Below are 16,430 nucleotides of genomic sequence, written 5' to 3'. Positions count from 1 at the left end.
TTCAGTTAGCAATCCTTCAGGATTCAGCACAAATTGTACCAAGAATCTGAGTATATGCAGGACCGGCACTAAAGTTTTTCGCACTCTAGGCGCACGGCCATTTCGCCGCCCCGCGCGCCGCTCCCACGGCTCCAGTGGAGCTGCCGCAGCCATTTCTGCGGAGAGTCTGTTGGTCCACGGCTCCATTGGAGCTGCTGCAGCCGTGCGTGCGGGAGGTCCACCGGAGCTGCACAGGACCAGTGGACCGTCCGCAGGCATGCCTGGGGCAGCTCCACTGGAGCCCCGGACCAACGAACCCTTCGCAGGCACGACTGCGGCAGGTCCACCGGAGCCACCTGCTGCCCCCCCTGGCAAAATGCCACCTCCTGAAAATTCTGGCGCCCTAGGAGATTGCCTAGTTCTCCTCAATGGAAGTGCCGGCCCTGGGTATATGAAATATATAGTGAAACCCATCTTAAGTAACCACTGAAGAAACTGACATTTGGTTGCTTAATTGAGGGGGTCTTTTAGTAGAAGTGGAGCTGAGCTGTATTTAATACAACTGAGGAATACTTTGATGTCATCCCTTAAAAGAGAGAGTAGCCTTTTAGGGTAGTCTTGAATATAACTATGGTTTAGTTCTCCAAAAGTATGGATTGGGAGCCTTCACCTCACAGTCTCAATGATTATCTCCAGCAGTTGCACTGCTGAATTTACCCCCAAAACAAGGTGGTTTATTTCAGGATAAATGTTTTAGTTTTGCCTGCAACAGCCTGAGATGGAAATACTCTGTCAAAAAAAACTCTTCTTTATAATAAGGTAATATCTTTTACTGGACCAACTTCTGTTGGTGAGAGATATAAGCTTTCAAGCTTAAGCAGAGCTCTTCTTCAGGTTGTCACCAACAGAAGTTGGTCCAATAAAATAAGATACTATCTCACCCACATTGTCTCTCTAATAGCCTGAGACTGACATGGCTATAACAACACTGCATTTTTTTTTTTTACAATTTTTTTACTTCCCTGTTGCATCACAAGGCTTAAGTCCAGAAACATTAACAATTCGTGCCAGCTATAATACGATCTTAGCGTCTCACCACAGCTGCTGCTATTTAAAATCTTCCGTTTTATACATCATAGGAAGTGTGTCAAGCGTTGTACTTCCCTTTGTGGTGTACCTTCCATGTGTTTCATTGTGGTGATCAGTAACAACAGTGTTCAACCTACAGGAAACTGTGTTCTCTTTAATTAGCTAATGTTTGTGCGTTTCTCACACGATTAGGAGTGAAATCCTCACCTTATTGAAGTCAGTGAGAGTTTTGCTATTGATTCCAGTGGGGGCTCAAGATTTTACTCCTGGTGCCAGGTTGATTTTGAATGGGTGTAACTCCAAAGACATTAATAAAGTTATTCCTGTGAAAGTGAGCAGAGAATCAGGCCCATAAAGCTCTATCAAAGTGCTAAATATAGCTGAGCTGCTATATTGCTTTTAAAAAGGGCCTCCAGTTGTGTTGTTCTCAACAGTTCCAAGGATTCTAATGTCCTTGGTCTGAACAGGGTCTTCCAGGTGCACAGGTCTTGCTCTACCCCCAAACCTTTCTACATAACAGTGTTTTTAACCATTGTCATTTCCAACACCACTTTTGTCTTCTTCAGCCTCCACTTTTTATCTGTCATGCTTATTTTAATTCAAGGATTCTCTGCATTTTATTATGAAGTTAATAGAATTGCACCTGCTTATGTCAGTGGTAAGTTTGTCCCTGACTGCATATGTGTGTAAGACAGAGAATTAGCCTCTATGCAATTTTATATGGGAGTGATTTACTTAAGTTTGTGTGAATACAGCATTATATGGGCATTAACATCAGTACATGGCATCACCATAGTGCATGCAGGACCGGCTCTAGGGGTTTGAGCGCCCTAGGTGCACGGCCATTTTGTCGCCCCACGCGCTGGTCCCCCAGCTCCACAGTCCTGCCTACGGACAGTCAGCTGCTCCCGTGGCTCCGGTGGAGCTGCCGCAGTCGTGCCTGCAGGAGGTCGACCACAGCCGCGGACCAGCGGACTCTCTGCAGGCACCACTGTGGCAGCTCCACCGGAGCTGCCTGCCGCCCCCTCCGGCAAAATGCTGCCCCCTAATCATGTTGGCACCCTAGGCGATTGCCTAAGCCGCCTAAATGCAAGCGCCGGCCCTGAGTGCATGTCATCTGAGGAGCTCAAGGGTATACTTTGCAAAAGTGGATACTATTATTCTTTTTCTAGAGATGGGAAAACTGAGGCACAAAAGCCAAAGTAACTATGCCAAGGCCTTTCAGCCGATACAGTATAGAAGAAAACCTGTCTCCTGACTCCGAATGGCTTGTTCTAACCACTAAACAGTGCCACCCAAGTTCCAGTTAGCCTGTGTGTGACAGCCCCAGAGTCTTCCTCTGTCCAAGGGAGCTGTTATGCTTTCTTTTCACAGATCCACCGGTTTGGTACAGAACAAGATATAGTACCCACGACAGTTAATCCGATTACAACACAAGCAGAGGTGTCACTATTCAAACGTTTCATAAATCTGTGTGGAGATGAAAAAGAAATGAGAATCAGGGCATTCACTCCTATTATTCTGAATTATCCAAAGTTTATGCAATAACTCCAAAGACAGACTAAGGATATTTCACCTTCTAGTCAGAAGTTTCCTGATGAGTGATGGAAGCCACTTCATATTGTCACCTCCTTCAATCCCCACATTTCTGACACTCACACACTCAGTTTTTCAACTCTCTCTCTCTGATGCACACATAAATACAATGAGTTCTTTATCTGGTTCTACAGAATAGCCTGGGAGATTCTCACTCTCCAGAGCAGTGGTGCCCAATTTTTTTCTTCCCCCCCCCCAGGTAACGGAAAAATCTGTCCACAGTCCCTGGGAGTCACAGCCAGGGCTATGACCAGAGCTGTGTCCAGGAGCGGGGCCTGAGCCAGAGCTGCAAGCTGGGGCCATGACCAGAGCCAGGAGCGGGGCCACAGTTGGGGCCAGGGCTGGAGTTGTGGCTGGTGGAGAGGCTGGGTTCTGGGGGAGGAGGGCTTGTGGGTACCTGGGTAAGTGATGGCCCTTTGGGTGGACTCTTAGGGGGAGGAAGTGTGGGTACCTGGAAGGGGGGACCCAATGGCTGGATTTGGGTGGGGGAAAGAAGTGTAGGTATCTGGAATGGGGGACCCCATGGCTGGGTTCTGGGGGAAAGGGGGCTCGGGTATATTGGCTGGGAGGAGGCCCCAAAGCTGGGCTCTGTGAGAGAGGGGTTGTGGGTGTCTGCCCCCCTCCCCCCACCTGGACTCTGAGGGGGAGGCAAGGGGCAGAGAAACAGGAATTGGGTTGTCATAGGGGTTTCTTTAACTCTATTCATGAGGGAATTTTTGTGTGTGTCTGTATTGTTACAGACATACTTGCTGACAGGTATTTTGAAATAAATTACCAAATAAGTAAAACTGGCGTGATTATATAGTGTTATTTTGACAAGTAAAATCTGCAGAATTTTAAGAAATCATGCATAGAATTTTTTATTTTTGGCGCAGAATGCCCCCAAGAGTAGCTTTTTAACCTTAGCATCTATTCTGCCTGTGTTCTCCCTATTGTAGGCACAGGAAAATCCTAGCCTGTGTACAGTTCCCTTTCTCCACAATACACCTGTGGCAATTATTTCCTCTGATGTATCTGACACTTGGATACAGAATGAACGTACATGTCTGTGTTAAGCTCTGTGTTGTCAATCCATTTCCATCTACCTTCAGCTCCTCTAACTGACAAGCCAATGAAGTAATCTTCAGCTTTTGTGTTACTATGGAGAAACTCCTGCAAAGGAAGCATACAGTGAGTTCTGAGAATTCTTACCTGTGGCCAGAGACAATTCAATAGCATTAGCATCTATTTGGGCTGCCAGTAGGGGTGATTTTCTGGGTTTGTCCAGTTTAGCCAAAAACTGTTTTCCTAGTCTAGACAAACCAAACTTGACCAAGTGATCCCTAGCAGCCTGCTGCAAACCCAACACAAAGCCTATTAGGTCCCATCCCCCATCAGAGACTCTCTGTAGGACAACGCTCTCACAGGGCTTTATATCTAACAGATTTGCCAATGGCTCATAATAGGAGCCTATTAAATGCCATTACAGCACATTCCTATGGCGGGATATCTGGCCACATATTAGTATGCCCACTGTGGCTTTATGCCTCTCCCCGATCTCTCCCCACTCCATCTCCCTGCCAAGTACTTTGACATCTGTCATGTAGTACACAGGGGGCCTGACTGTCGTATTGCTGGACCCTGCCTCTCTGTATGCATGCTAGCACACTGTGCATCGTGGTGCATCATAAATCCTGGAGTGAGTGTCTTCAGTTAGCTAGCAGAGAAGCAGGTAATGAATCTCGGCCTGCACAAAGGCAGCCGAGCCCCTGAATTGGTATTAAAGTAGGGTGTAGCTAAGGAGAGAAAGGGAGAACTTGGAAGAGTGCACATAGGAAACTTGCATGGGGAACTCAGAGATGGAGAAGACAGGCTGGGAAGTTCTTTGAAGCAGAGTTCATGGTTTATATGCTCTTTCTACAATAACTCTCACCAGTTCCTCTTTGCTGTTGATGATCACTAAACTAGAGTTTGCTTCAGAACATGCTCTTTGACTGGCATTCCAAGTCTTTTCCTGAACAGAAAAGAAGTAGCATTTTCCCCTTTGAAAAGTCCACCGTATCGGGCAGTCTGTAGGAGGGGCACATGCAAAGAAAGAGGAAAATACCAACATTTAATTGGCAGGAAAAGAACTCTTCTCTCTCAATCACAGTTTACAGCAAACATCAAACTCTCAATGCACTGATCTTACCTGTTCTTCCACTGCTGGTTGAAGACCAAGAGTTCTCTGTTGCGTCTTCAGTGGAGAAGATCTGTGAAACTAAACACACACCTCTGATATCTTTTGGCTATAAAAATAAATTTGGCAATAAATGCTTAGGCGGCATTTGCTCTTCTTGATTTATTAAGTGCCAGATGCCCTATGACAGTGATTTTCAAACTTTTTTCCTGGGGACCCAGTTGAAGAAAATTGTTGATGCCCATGACCCAAAGGAGCTGGGGATGAGGGGTTTGAGGTGCACAAGGGGCTCAGGGCTGGGGCAGAGGGTTGAGTTGTAGGGGTAAGGGCTGCAGGGTAGGGCCAGGAATGAGGGGTTCACAGTATGAGAGGGGGCTCTGGGCTGGAGCAGGGGGTTGAGGTGCAGGAGGGGGTCAGGGCTCTGGGCTGGGGATGCAGGATCTGGGGTGGGGCTGGCAGTGAGGGGTTTGGGGTTCAGGAAGGGCTTCAGGTTTAGGGGGAGCTCAGGGCTGGGGCAGGGGATTGGGGTGTGGGAGGTGTTCAGGGCTCTGGGATGGGGGTGCAAACTCTGGGTTGAGGCTGGGGATGAAGGGTTTGAGGTGCAGGAAGGGGTTCTGGGTTTGGGGGGGAATTAGGGCTGGGGCAGGGGATTAGGGTGCGGGCTTGGGGCAAAGACTTGCCTCTGGCAGCTCACAGTCAGTGGCACAGCCAAAATGCAGAGAAAGGATTCCTGCCTGTCCTGGCATCATGGACCATGCTGCGCCCTGGAAGTGGCCAGCAGCAGGTCCGGCTCCTAGGCAGAGGTATGCAAGTGGCTCTGCACAGCGGTCGCCTGCAGGCATCGCCCCCCGATGGGTGTGTGGAACTGTTGCCTACGATGAGGGCAGCATGTGGACCCTCATAGCCCCCTTCCTAGGAGCCAGACCCACTGCTGGCCACTTCTGGGGTGCAGCACGGTGTTAGAACAGGTAGGGACTAGCCTGCCTTAGCTGAGCAGCATTGCCGACAGGACTTCTAACGTCCCAGTCAGCGGTGCTGACCAGAGTGACCCAGTGCCTGATATGCCATGACCCAGTACAGGGTTGTGACCCAAACTTTGAAAAACACTGCCCTATGAGACATGTCAAGAGAGACTGTTCTTGTCCTGGAATCTTGTGACCTAAACAGATGGGCAGCACAACACATACATTGGGAGATCCACAGGAAGATTTTATCGGGGTGGGTTTTTGTTTATTTGGTAATTATGGGGTGGATGAGAGCATTTTACTTATGTGGGCTCGTGCTTCAGGGAAGAAGTGAGTTTTGAGGAACTATTTGAAAGACCAGAGGGTAGGTGATAGGGTGACCAGATGTCCTGATTTTATAGGGACAGTCCTGATTGTTCGGGTCTTTTTCTTATATAGGTTCCTATTACCCCCTCCCCCTGTTCCGCTTTTTCACATTTGCTGTCTGGTCACCCTAGTAAGTGACAATGTTCCCCACTGCAGAGAAGAGACAGGAATTAACTGTAATGGATATAAAGGAGTTTATTTGTTGGGGCTGCTGGGACACAGATAGAGTTTGTGGCTCTGTTGCTTATGGATTGACTAGCTGACTCAAGCCTGGTCCACAATACGCTGTTAAACCAATTTTAACAGCGTTAAATCGATTTAACGCTGCACCCGTCCACACTACACTGCTCTTTATATCGATTTAAAGGGCTCTGTAAATCGATTTCTGTACTCCTACAAAACGAGAGGAGTAATGCTAAAATCGATATTACTATATCAATTTAGGGTTAGTATGGACGCAAATCGACATTATTGGCCTCATTCTTTTACAGTAGCTACCCACAGTGCACCGCTCCAGAAATCGACGCTAGCCTCGGACCATGGATGCACACCACCGAATTAATGTGCCTAGTGTGGATGCGCACAATCGACTTTATAATATCTATTTTATAAAATCGGTTTAAGCTAATTCAAATTTATCCTGTAGTGTAGACGTACCCACAGTCTGGGCTGAGTAGGGTCACCTTAAGTCCTGACCTAGACCAAGCTGCTATGAAAGAGACAACAGCTGCTGGCATTCTGGGACAGGGAATGGTCCCCAGGCATGGGTAGCCAAAACACTATGCCTTCTTTCCAGTAAAAAACTGCCCCATGCCTGGAGACCATCCCCAGCCTGAGTCTTCCCTTACACAGACCTCTCTAACCTCATCCCCTGTCTGATAAATGGTCAGTTTGTCTTGGTTGAACACAGCCACATTAAAAGTTATGTCTAGACAAGCAAAAAGATAGACCATTTACCAAACAGGTCAGAACATGTTCAGCATTCTAAGCAGCCTGGGCCACCCTGGATAGAGGGCATGAAAAAAAGCCTGAGGGTACGTCTACACTACAGGATAAATTCGAATTAGCTTAAACTGATTTTATAAAACAGATATTATAAAGTCGATTGTGCGCGTCCACACTAGGCACATTAATTCAGTGGTGTGCATCCGTGGTCCGAGGCTAGTGTCAATTTCTGGAGCGGTGCACTCTAGGTAGCTACTGTAAAAGAATGAGGCCAATAATGTCGATTTGCGTCCGCACTAACCCTAAATCGATATAGTAATATCGATTTTAGCATTACTCCTCTCGTTTTGTAGGAGTACAGAAATTGATTTAAAGAGCCCTTTAAATCGATATAAAGAGCAGTGTAGTGTGGACGGGTGCAGCGTTAAATCAATTTAACACTGTTAAAATCGGTTTAACAGCGTAGTGTGGACCAGGCCTGAGAGAGGATGATGTTAGCAGTAAGGTTGGATTCTTCGATGGATCCAAGAGAGCGAGGGGAAGAATGGTAGACAATGAAAGCATGACTGTGCAGAGCCTAGAAGGGGAGGACGACAAGCATGTTTTTGCTATGGACGGTAAGAGAACAGAAAGTGGAATAATTCAGAAAGAGGAGGGACATGGTCTGCATGATGGGTGAGGGGAAAAGATTTTATCAGCAGTGGTCTAGATGCACTAGTCTGGAGGTGGATTGTGATGGGGATCAGGAAGGCCAGGAAAAAAGAAGTTGTAGGAGATGAGTGTGACATTGTACCCCATAATGCTTTATAGAAATATGCTTACTCATAAATATGACATAACTGGAATATGCTTTATGTCAGATATGCTATGTAACATATCTTTGCAAAGGTTATGTTCTTCTGCATATATTCATCCTATTTGTATATACGTATCATTTTTGTATTTGAAATTATGAATATTGGATGTGTATTTGTTTGATTTATACTAGCCTCAGTGAAGCATTTAGTCAGGTTCTTGAGAAAACACTCAATAAGTGTCCAGTCAAGAAATACTTAAGCTGACAATAGACTTTGATAGAAGCCAATCCATATCTGAGCTTTCCTGGCTATGTGGTTTGGCCTGTAAAGTTCTGAGTCATGCATGGACCTGTGATTGTCCATGTGACTCCCAAACTCCATTTTGCAGCTGTAATTCTACACAGGGGGAGAGGGACGGTTCCACTCAGAAGAGAGAAACTATGTAAAGTCCTTGGAGATCCCTCCATTTTGTCTTCAGCTCACACAAGAGATGGCCTCTCCGCTCCCAAAAAATACATGAAAGAAACTGGAACAAAGGACAGTAACCACAGAGGTGTAAGTGATTGCTGGACCCAGACTAGAAGGAGGCTAGTCTGTAAAAGAAGCTTACTGGAACATCTCTGAGGGTGAGATTTCATCTGTAATCACTTTCTTACTGTATTAGGCTTAGATTTGCATGTTTTATTTTATTTTGTTAGGTAATTCACTTTGTTCTCTGATATTACTTGGAACCACTTAAATCCTACTTTTTGTATTTAATAAAATCACTTTTTACTTATTAATTAACCAGAGTATGTATTAATACCAGGGGGTGGGGGCAGTTGTACATATCTCTCTATCAGTGTTATAGAGGGTGAACAATTTATGAGTTTACCCTGTATAAACTTTATACAGGGTAAAACAGATTTATTTGGGGTTTGGACCCCATTTGGAGTTGGGTATCTGAGTGTTGGAGACAGGAACACTTCTTAAGATGTTTTCAGTTAAGCCTGCAGCTTGTGGGGGATGTGGTTCAGACCTGAGTCTGTGTTTGTAGCAGGCTAGCATGTCTGGCACAACCAGGCTGGGCACTGAAGTCCCCAGCTGCCAGGGAAAACAGGCTCAGAGATAATCTCAGCGCATCAGATGGCAGTTCCCAAGGGGGTTTCTGTGATCCAACCTATCAAAATGAGCTTCCTGATCTACAGTGCAAAATTGAAAAGGTTGAGATTTCCCTCTTTGCTGCACCCATCATTATCCCCAAAACCCAGAACACACACACAGAGTCCATAAATTAGAGGTTAGGAAGGTCTGGACATAACCAAAGCAAGGATAGGTTTTATTTCATTATTATGGTTGCTGGGATTATTGGGAATGGCAGCAGAGGACTCTCCATTGAACCCTGACCTGCAAAAAATGGTGAATAGCCAGAAGACTGTCACTGCTTTGGACCAATGACATAATAATAGTCCAGAAGTGCAGGGAAGGGCTCCAAGGAAAGCACAAACACAAATCCAGGCATAAGAAGCACAGGTATACCTGTAGCACACAAGGTTCAGGACACAGGGGCAGACAGGAGAGACCTCATATCCCAGATGGATGCTGCTAACCATTTCCCATCCACTATGATGAGTGAGGGACAATCCCATCTCTGCAGACCCCTACCCCAGCTGGGACGCAAATGCAAATATTAGTATCTCTCTGGGCAAATACCTCAGCCAATGTGGTACTTTGCAGAAGTGGACATCAGTGATAGGGAATCAGGAATGCAAACCAAGATAAATCCCCTTTTGCCCCCAGAGAATTTCACAGCAAATCCCAGAATCTCACTGCCTGAACATTATCTGGTCTGTTCCCCTCAGTTGTGGAATTGAGCATCCTCTGAGAAACCAGAGTGGGGAAGATCTGTGGAACTGAACACAAGACTAGCTGTTGATCTCTGGGAAATGATCTATAATACTCAATATGAAGTGCACCTGGGGTGATACATTTTTGAATGGTTGTGCATTTCTTGTTTTACTTTATTATTACTAATACTGCATTTGGGAACACCAAGGATCTCAGCAAGAGTTCATCATTGCCTCTCATTCCCAAGACACTGGAGCATGTCCTTAGGCCTTAGGATGGCAAAGAATACAGTGGGAAAATATAGCATTCAGGGGAGGGAGTAATACATCTCTGACATTCTAAGAAATAGCATCAAATGATAAATGATCCGACCCATGCAGAGATTTAGGCAAAAAGAGAGCAAGCAGAGGTCAAGGACACAAGCAGCGATACAGACAACAAGTTTAGGTGGAGTTATGAGCATGGGAAGTGATGCAGGCACATGTACAGCCAAAACAATCATGGGTTCAGGTGCAAACTCAGCACAAGAGGCACAAACAGTCAAATTAAGTAAAAGGACACGCACAGACAAAGGCACATATTAAGGTGACTGCCTAGCTATCATGCTCTTCTGTTACAAGATGTGTGGCTCAGCTCCTGTCTCACATGCTATAGTTTCCACAAAGCACGAAATTCACATCACAATCATGGAAGCAACCGTGAATGGCTTTGGGGAAAGGACAACCTAATCCATACTTGGGGATGCATGTAGATTTGGGGATAATTATAGTTCTCTAAACATGTTATACAACTGGATTCTCATTGGCAGTGGAACTTTTGTTCATCAGCAGACAGCACATGATGGCCATTCACTACGCATCTCCACTGGTTTAGATGGAGATGCTTGCAAACTCCAGTCCTTTCTTTCTCTCCCACTTGCCATAGACATACATAAGCCATTTCCTTTGGTAGCTATGGACCCCTTAGGAAATTGTCAGTTCATAGTAAAACAGGAAACTGGCTGTGGCAGTGTTGTGCAACAAAGTGAATATGAACCTGCCAGATTAGTCACTTCTGAGACAACCATTCCCCTTTCTTTCCATTCATGCAATGGCTGTGTCTCTGGAGTTGGTGGGGGTGTAATTTGTCAATTTGGCCTATAGAGAAGTAAGAGTACAGAAAGACTTTTCGCAGAATAAATACAAATGGGGGAAATACACATGACAAACAGATCCCCTGTATCCAAAGCCAGTCCATACAGTTGCTGCTTTTCTATATTCTGATCAGTCCCTAGATACCTAAGGGGAACAGAGACCAAGAACTATGTGTGTGCAAAGCATGCCCATCCCTTTTCAAGGAAGGGAACATTCCCCAACAAAGGGCAGCACCTCTCAAGTATAGATAGATAGATAGATAAATAGATACACATATCAGACAATATTAGGAAGCACTTTTGTAATCCACTGGTCAGTGTGTGTTACAGGAACCTCTGTGAACTAATCCACAGAGGATGTGAGTGTTACAGCCACCAGCTACAGGAAGTTGACTTTTTAGCTCAAGCTGTAGCAACTTGTGCTTTTAATAATGGAGATCCCTGATTCAGTCTCAGTGTGTCATCCAAGAGGGCAGCCCGCACATTTCTACCATCCCTGTATGGGTATATTATTGGTAAACTGATCTCCTCTGTATAGGTCAGGATGTCTTTTCTGTATGAATTGTGTAAGCTACAAAGTTGATGCTAGGAAGTTGCACCTTCCAGCAAACTTCTTCCTTTGACTATTAGACAGGATTTAGTTATTATGAAATACAAACACAAACAGCAGCCAGGTGGCACCTCAGTTAATATGCCAAATTACACACAAGTCACTGTATGCACCTCAGTGCCACTCACATGGTCATAGACATCTCACTGTTGCTTTGTGCTCCCCCTCCACATCTATTTGTTGTAGCCATCTGATAGCTCTTGTCTTATACTTAGGTTGCTAGCTCTTATGGGAAGCATTTTTTTTGCTGTATATTTGACATACCTGGCACAATGGGCCCTGATCCCTGATGTGGCCTCTATGCCCTATGCAATACTAATATCAAAACTGTCAATTTGCCCTCTATTGTTGAATATAATTGTCACTGGAATGGTGGCTGAGCTAGGTGAGGCTCAGAGGGGCAGAGTTAAGGTTGCTCAGGAGATCTTAATGGTCAGTTCCTATACTTTCAAACAATTTTTAAATTTTAATATTCTCTTGAATTTCCTGGCTCTTAAATATTTCGATTTTGAGAACCATGATGTTATCTTACATGTTTCCTTAAGTTACGGATTTTTTTTCTTGGCTACAACTACATTTTACCAAAATGTTTTGTCTGGGACTCTCTCCAGGTAGGTATAAAAATGTAAATAATCAATACCAATTACAAAATATGGTCACAAGAACCATATAGCAGCTGACTCTCTTTCATCTTCACACTATTGGCAAAACTCATTTGGAGGCTAAAGGACAGATTGGCCAGATGTGTCTTGCACTCTGTTAAAAATTGAAGAATATGAGCAATAGTAAAAAGTACTAGTACTAGCACTCAGAGCCCTCCATTAAAATGCCACCTCCCTCCCCTCCTAGAGTTCAATCATGGAGGCAGACAACAAGAGCATTTAAAGGTATATGGGAAGAAGAGATATCTGAGATAGCGAAGTCCCGTCCACTTGAATTGCAGCTGAGCGAGGAAGGGAAAACTGCGTAAGGTACAGAACACAGGTATTATGTGTTCACATCAGTCTGTCATTTAGACAGGTAAACAAGTTCTGCTCTAGCTGAAGGATTTGAGTTGTTTTCAAGCATAATCCAATGCACAGTTGTCCAACCTGGAGATGACAAAGGCAGTAACGGTGGTATGGATAATCTTGTTGAATGCCACCCAGTGGGATTTATATGGGCCTTGCCTGAGGCAGTGAGATTTAATTACAAAGATCCCAGAGAATGTAAATTCCACTTGAGAAATAACAAATACTGTTTGATACTCACAATATACAATGAACAGGGACATTCCGACAAGTTTAATGGCCAAGATGATCAAGCCAGGAATCACCAGCTGTGAGTTCATGTTATTCTGAATTTTAGCCCTGAAAAGTTTAAAATGACACAATTTACCACTTTGCAACTGTTCTCCATTGCCTCCTGGGATCAACATGAAGTTTTTAGTCTGCACTCATCTCCATGATATCTGAGCACACAGGGATCTATGGCAGCTTGTCATGAAATAGAATGGCTGTCATCATTTACTAGTAAAGTTTGTACTAATAAAGTATCAGAGGAGTAGCCATGTTAGTCTGGATCTGTAAAAGCAGCAAAGAATCCTGTGGCACCTTATAGACTAACAGACATTTTGGAGCATGAGCTTTCGTGGGTGAATACATGCATCTGACGAAGTGGGTATTCACCCACGAAAGCTCATGCTCCAAAACCTCTGTTAGTCTATAAGGCGCCACAGGATTCTTTGCTGCTTTTAAAGTGTTTTATTTTCAATTACTCCCTTCATTCCTTCTTCCAGTTGGACAAAGCTATCTGTTTAGCTGCTGTCTGGATAACAAACTACTGTCCATGGAAGAAGATTCTAACATTCAACTGATTATTAGGTAGGAAGCACCTGCGGGCATAGCGGCATTGCCAAAGTAGTATGCAATAATAGAACGGATCACAACTGAAATCAAGTCTCCCCAAGATTGATGAATTTAGATTCTATGAAAACGATTACCTCATACAGTAATTTCAGTCACCATTATAAAACCAATACTTGCCAACAATGGTGGTGGACTTAGAATTGGAAATAACTACAATAACTGACATACTATGGTAAATTAATAGATGGTATCAGTTGACATTCAAATGGAGATCTCTAGTGAACTATTTGCTTCCTATATTAACAACTCCACTTTTGAGGGCATCTAACCTCAGATTCTTAAGAGCTCTGTGTAGCTCATAAGCTTGTCTCTCTCACCAGCGGAAGTTGGTCCAATAAAAGATATTACCTCACTCACCTTGTCTCTCCAATATCCTGGACCAAACCTGACTATAACAACACTACTAACTCAGGTTTCAGAGTAGCAGCTGTGTTAGTCTGTATCCGCAAAAAGAACAGGAGTACTTGTGGCACCTTAGAGACTAACAAATTTATTTCAGCATACGCTTTCATGGGCTACCGCTCACTTCTTTGGACGCATAGAATGGAACACACAGACCGGAGATACACAGACAGAGAACTTGAAAAGGTGGAAGTATGCATACCAACTGGAAGAGTCCAATCAATTGACATAAGCTATCATCAGCAGGAGAAAAAAAAAACTTTGAAGTGATAATTGAGATGACCCACAGAAGGTCTGAGGACAACTTAACATAGGGAAATAGATTCAATTAGTGTAATGACCCAATCATTCCCAGTCTCTGTTTAAATCTAAGTTAATTGTATCTAATTTGCATATTAATTCGAGTTCAGCAGTCTCTCTTTGGAGTCTGTTTTTGAAGTTTTTCTGTTGCAAAATTGCCATCTTCAAGTCTGTCACTGAGGGGTTAGAGAGGTTGAAGTGTTCTCCCACTGGTTTTTGAATGTTATGATTCCTGATGTCAGATTTGTGTCCATTTATTCTTTTGTGTAGAGACTGTCCGATTTGGTCAATGTAAATGGCAGAGGGGCATTGCTGGCACATGATGGATATATCACGTCGGTAGATGTGTTTATGTGGTTGTTAAAACTACAATATTTGTTGGGCCTTTCCTGTAGTAGGTGGTTTCTAGGTACTCTTCTGGCTCTGTCAATCTGTTTTTTCACTTCAGCAAGTGAGTACTGTAGTTTTAAGAAACCACATAGACACCACCCTATACCGGAAACCCACTGACAGCTCTACTTACCTACATGCCTCCAGCTTCCATCCAGGACATGCCACATGATCCATTGACTACAGCCAAGCTCTAATATACAACCATATTTGCTCCAATCCCTCAGACAGAGATAAACATCTACAAGATCTCTATCAAGCATTCTTAAAACTACAGTACTCACCTGCTGAAGGAAAAAACAGATTGACAGAGCCAGAAGAGAACCCAGAGCCACCTACTACAGAACAGGCCCAACAAAGAAAATAACAAACACCACTACCCGTCACCTGGAGCCCCCATTTAAAACCTGTCTAGCGCATCATCAGAGGTCTACAACCTATCCTAAAAGATGATCCCTCACTCTCACAGATCTTGAGAGACAGGCCAGTCCTCGCATACAGACAGCCTCCCAACCTGAAGCAAATACTCGCCAGCAACCGCACATCATGCAACATAAACACTAAGCCAGGAACCTATTCTTGCAACAAAGCCCGATGCCAGCTCTGTCCACATATCTATTCAAGTGACACCATCATAGGACCTAATCACATTAGCCACACCATCAGGGGCTCATTCACCTGCACGTCTAGCTATCGGATCAGACAAGCACCTGCATACATAAAACATCACTAAATACCAGTACAGTTGCTCATTAACATAAAGTCCAAAAATGACAAAGGACCACATAAAGGATCCAAACAGTTTCCCCGTCCCATGCATTGCTTCATCATTTACTGCAATATAGGCGGCTGACACAACCTTACCGTTGCAACATCCTTCTGTTCTCTATTCGAGATTAGCTATGGGATATATATAGAGAGAAAGAGAGTATTGATTTTAAATAGTTTTCTACATAGGTGATAAAGATTTCAGGCAAACATGCAATTCTACCGGCAAAGTATACCCTACAGAAAGTCCTGCAATATTCTTCTCCTCTTTCTCTCCAGGAGCACTCTGCTTCTGCTTTCACCTCCAGGGTGCAGACAGAAACTGTTGGGCAGAAGTGAAAAAGGAAGAAAATCTATTTATCTCTCTGTGATGCAGTAGGGACTATGTGGGGGATGGGAGAGCCGGGGATGACATTAGGTGAAGGACAGGACCTGAGGCAGTCACTTGAGCCAGGCAGGGAGTAGGGTGTCGACACCTTTGCCTGGGAAGCTGGACCCAAGAAGAGAGCCTGCTGGAGGGAGTTAGTTCCGTTTCGGTTTTGGGCTGGGTGGGAGGAATTTAGGGAATCCCTAGCTGGAAACTAAGCTTCCTGAAGCCCCAGAAGCACTTGATTGAGGGGTCCTGGTTGTGGCTACAGGCTCTGCTGTAGACTGTTGTGCAATAAACTTGCTGTTTTACTGGCTGGCTGAGATTCACTGAGAGGCCCAGGAAGAGGGGTGCACGGCCTGACTTCCCTTAGTCTGTGACACTGTCATCTATCTATCTGTCTGTCTAGATAGCTAACTATCTTTTCTGTTTTTTCTTTACTTACCTTTTCAGACATTCTTTAATAAACTTATCGAATATCTTCAGTTTGATTCAACTTATTTAGTGAAGAATAAATTCTAGTTCAAAAATTGAGAGCTTTAAATAATATATTTTTAAGCATTTCCATTGTAAGTGCCCCTATTTTTCTGACCGCTTTACCAAACATTTCTACAGCTAGTCTAGCTAGCTAGCTATCGGATCAGACAAGCACCTGCATACAGAAAACATCATTAAATATCAGTAAAGTTGCTCGTTAACATAAAGTCCAAAAACGACAAAGGGCCACATAAAGGAGCCAAACAGTTTCCCAGTCCCATGCATTGCTTCATCATTTACTGCAATTTAGGCAGCTGACACAACCTTACCGTTGCAACATCCTTCTGTTCTCTAT

The 16,430-nt window shown here is 44.3% G+C and overlaps 1 protein-coding gene across 5 annotated transcripts; it reads right to left on the bottom strand.

Moving 5' to 3' along the window:
* Positions 1 to 2,399: 2,399 nt before the first annotated feature.
* On the bottom strand, positions 2,400 to 15,540 carry LOC115636747 (C-type lectin domain family 5 member A-like). 5 transcript variants are annotated; one of them, XM_030537211.1, is made up of 6 exons: positions 15,473 to 15,540; positions 12,716 to 12,813; positions 4,835 to 4,903; positions 4,577 to 4,713; positions 3,707 to 3,816; positions 2,400 to 2,538 (listed from the first exon to the last, which is right to left on the bottom strand). In XM_030537211.1, the coding sequence occupies exons 2-6, from the start codon at positions 12,792 to 12,794 to the stop codon at positions 2,424 to 2,426; spliced, it is 510 nt and encodes a 169-aa protein (XP_030393071.1). In that variant the 5' UTR covers positions 12,795 to 12,813; positions 15,473 to 15,540; the 3' UTR covers positions 2,400 to 2,423. The 5 variants fall into 5 exon arrangements, with proteins under 5 accessions (XP_030393071.1, XP_030393091.1, XP_030393101.1 ...); XM_030537231.1 differs by having other exon boundaries at positions 15,455 to 15,525; XM_030537241.1 differs by having other exon boundaries at positions 15,468 to 15,516.
* Positions 15,541 to 16,430: the final 890 nt, after the last annotated feature.

This window comes from Gopherus evgoodei, chromosome 1 (genome assembly GCF_007399415.2).
Source record: "Gopherus evgoodei ecotype Sinaloan lineage chromosome 1, rGopEvg1_v1.p, whole genome shotgun sequence".
NCBI classification, from domain to species: Eukaryota; Metazoa; Chordata; order Testudines; family Testudinidae; genus Gopherus; species Gopherus evgoodei.
This window is presented reverse-complemented; position numbering and strand designations above follow the sequence as displayed.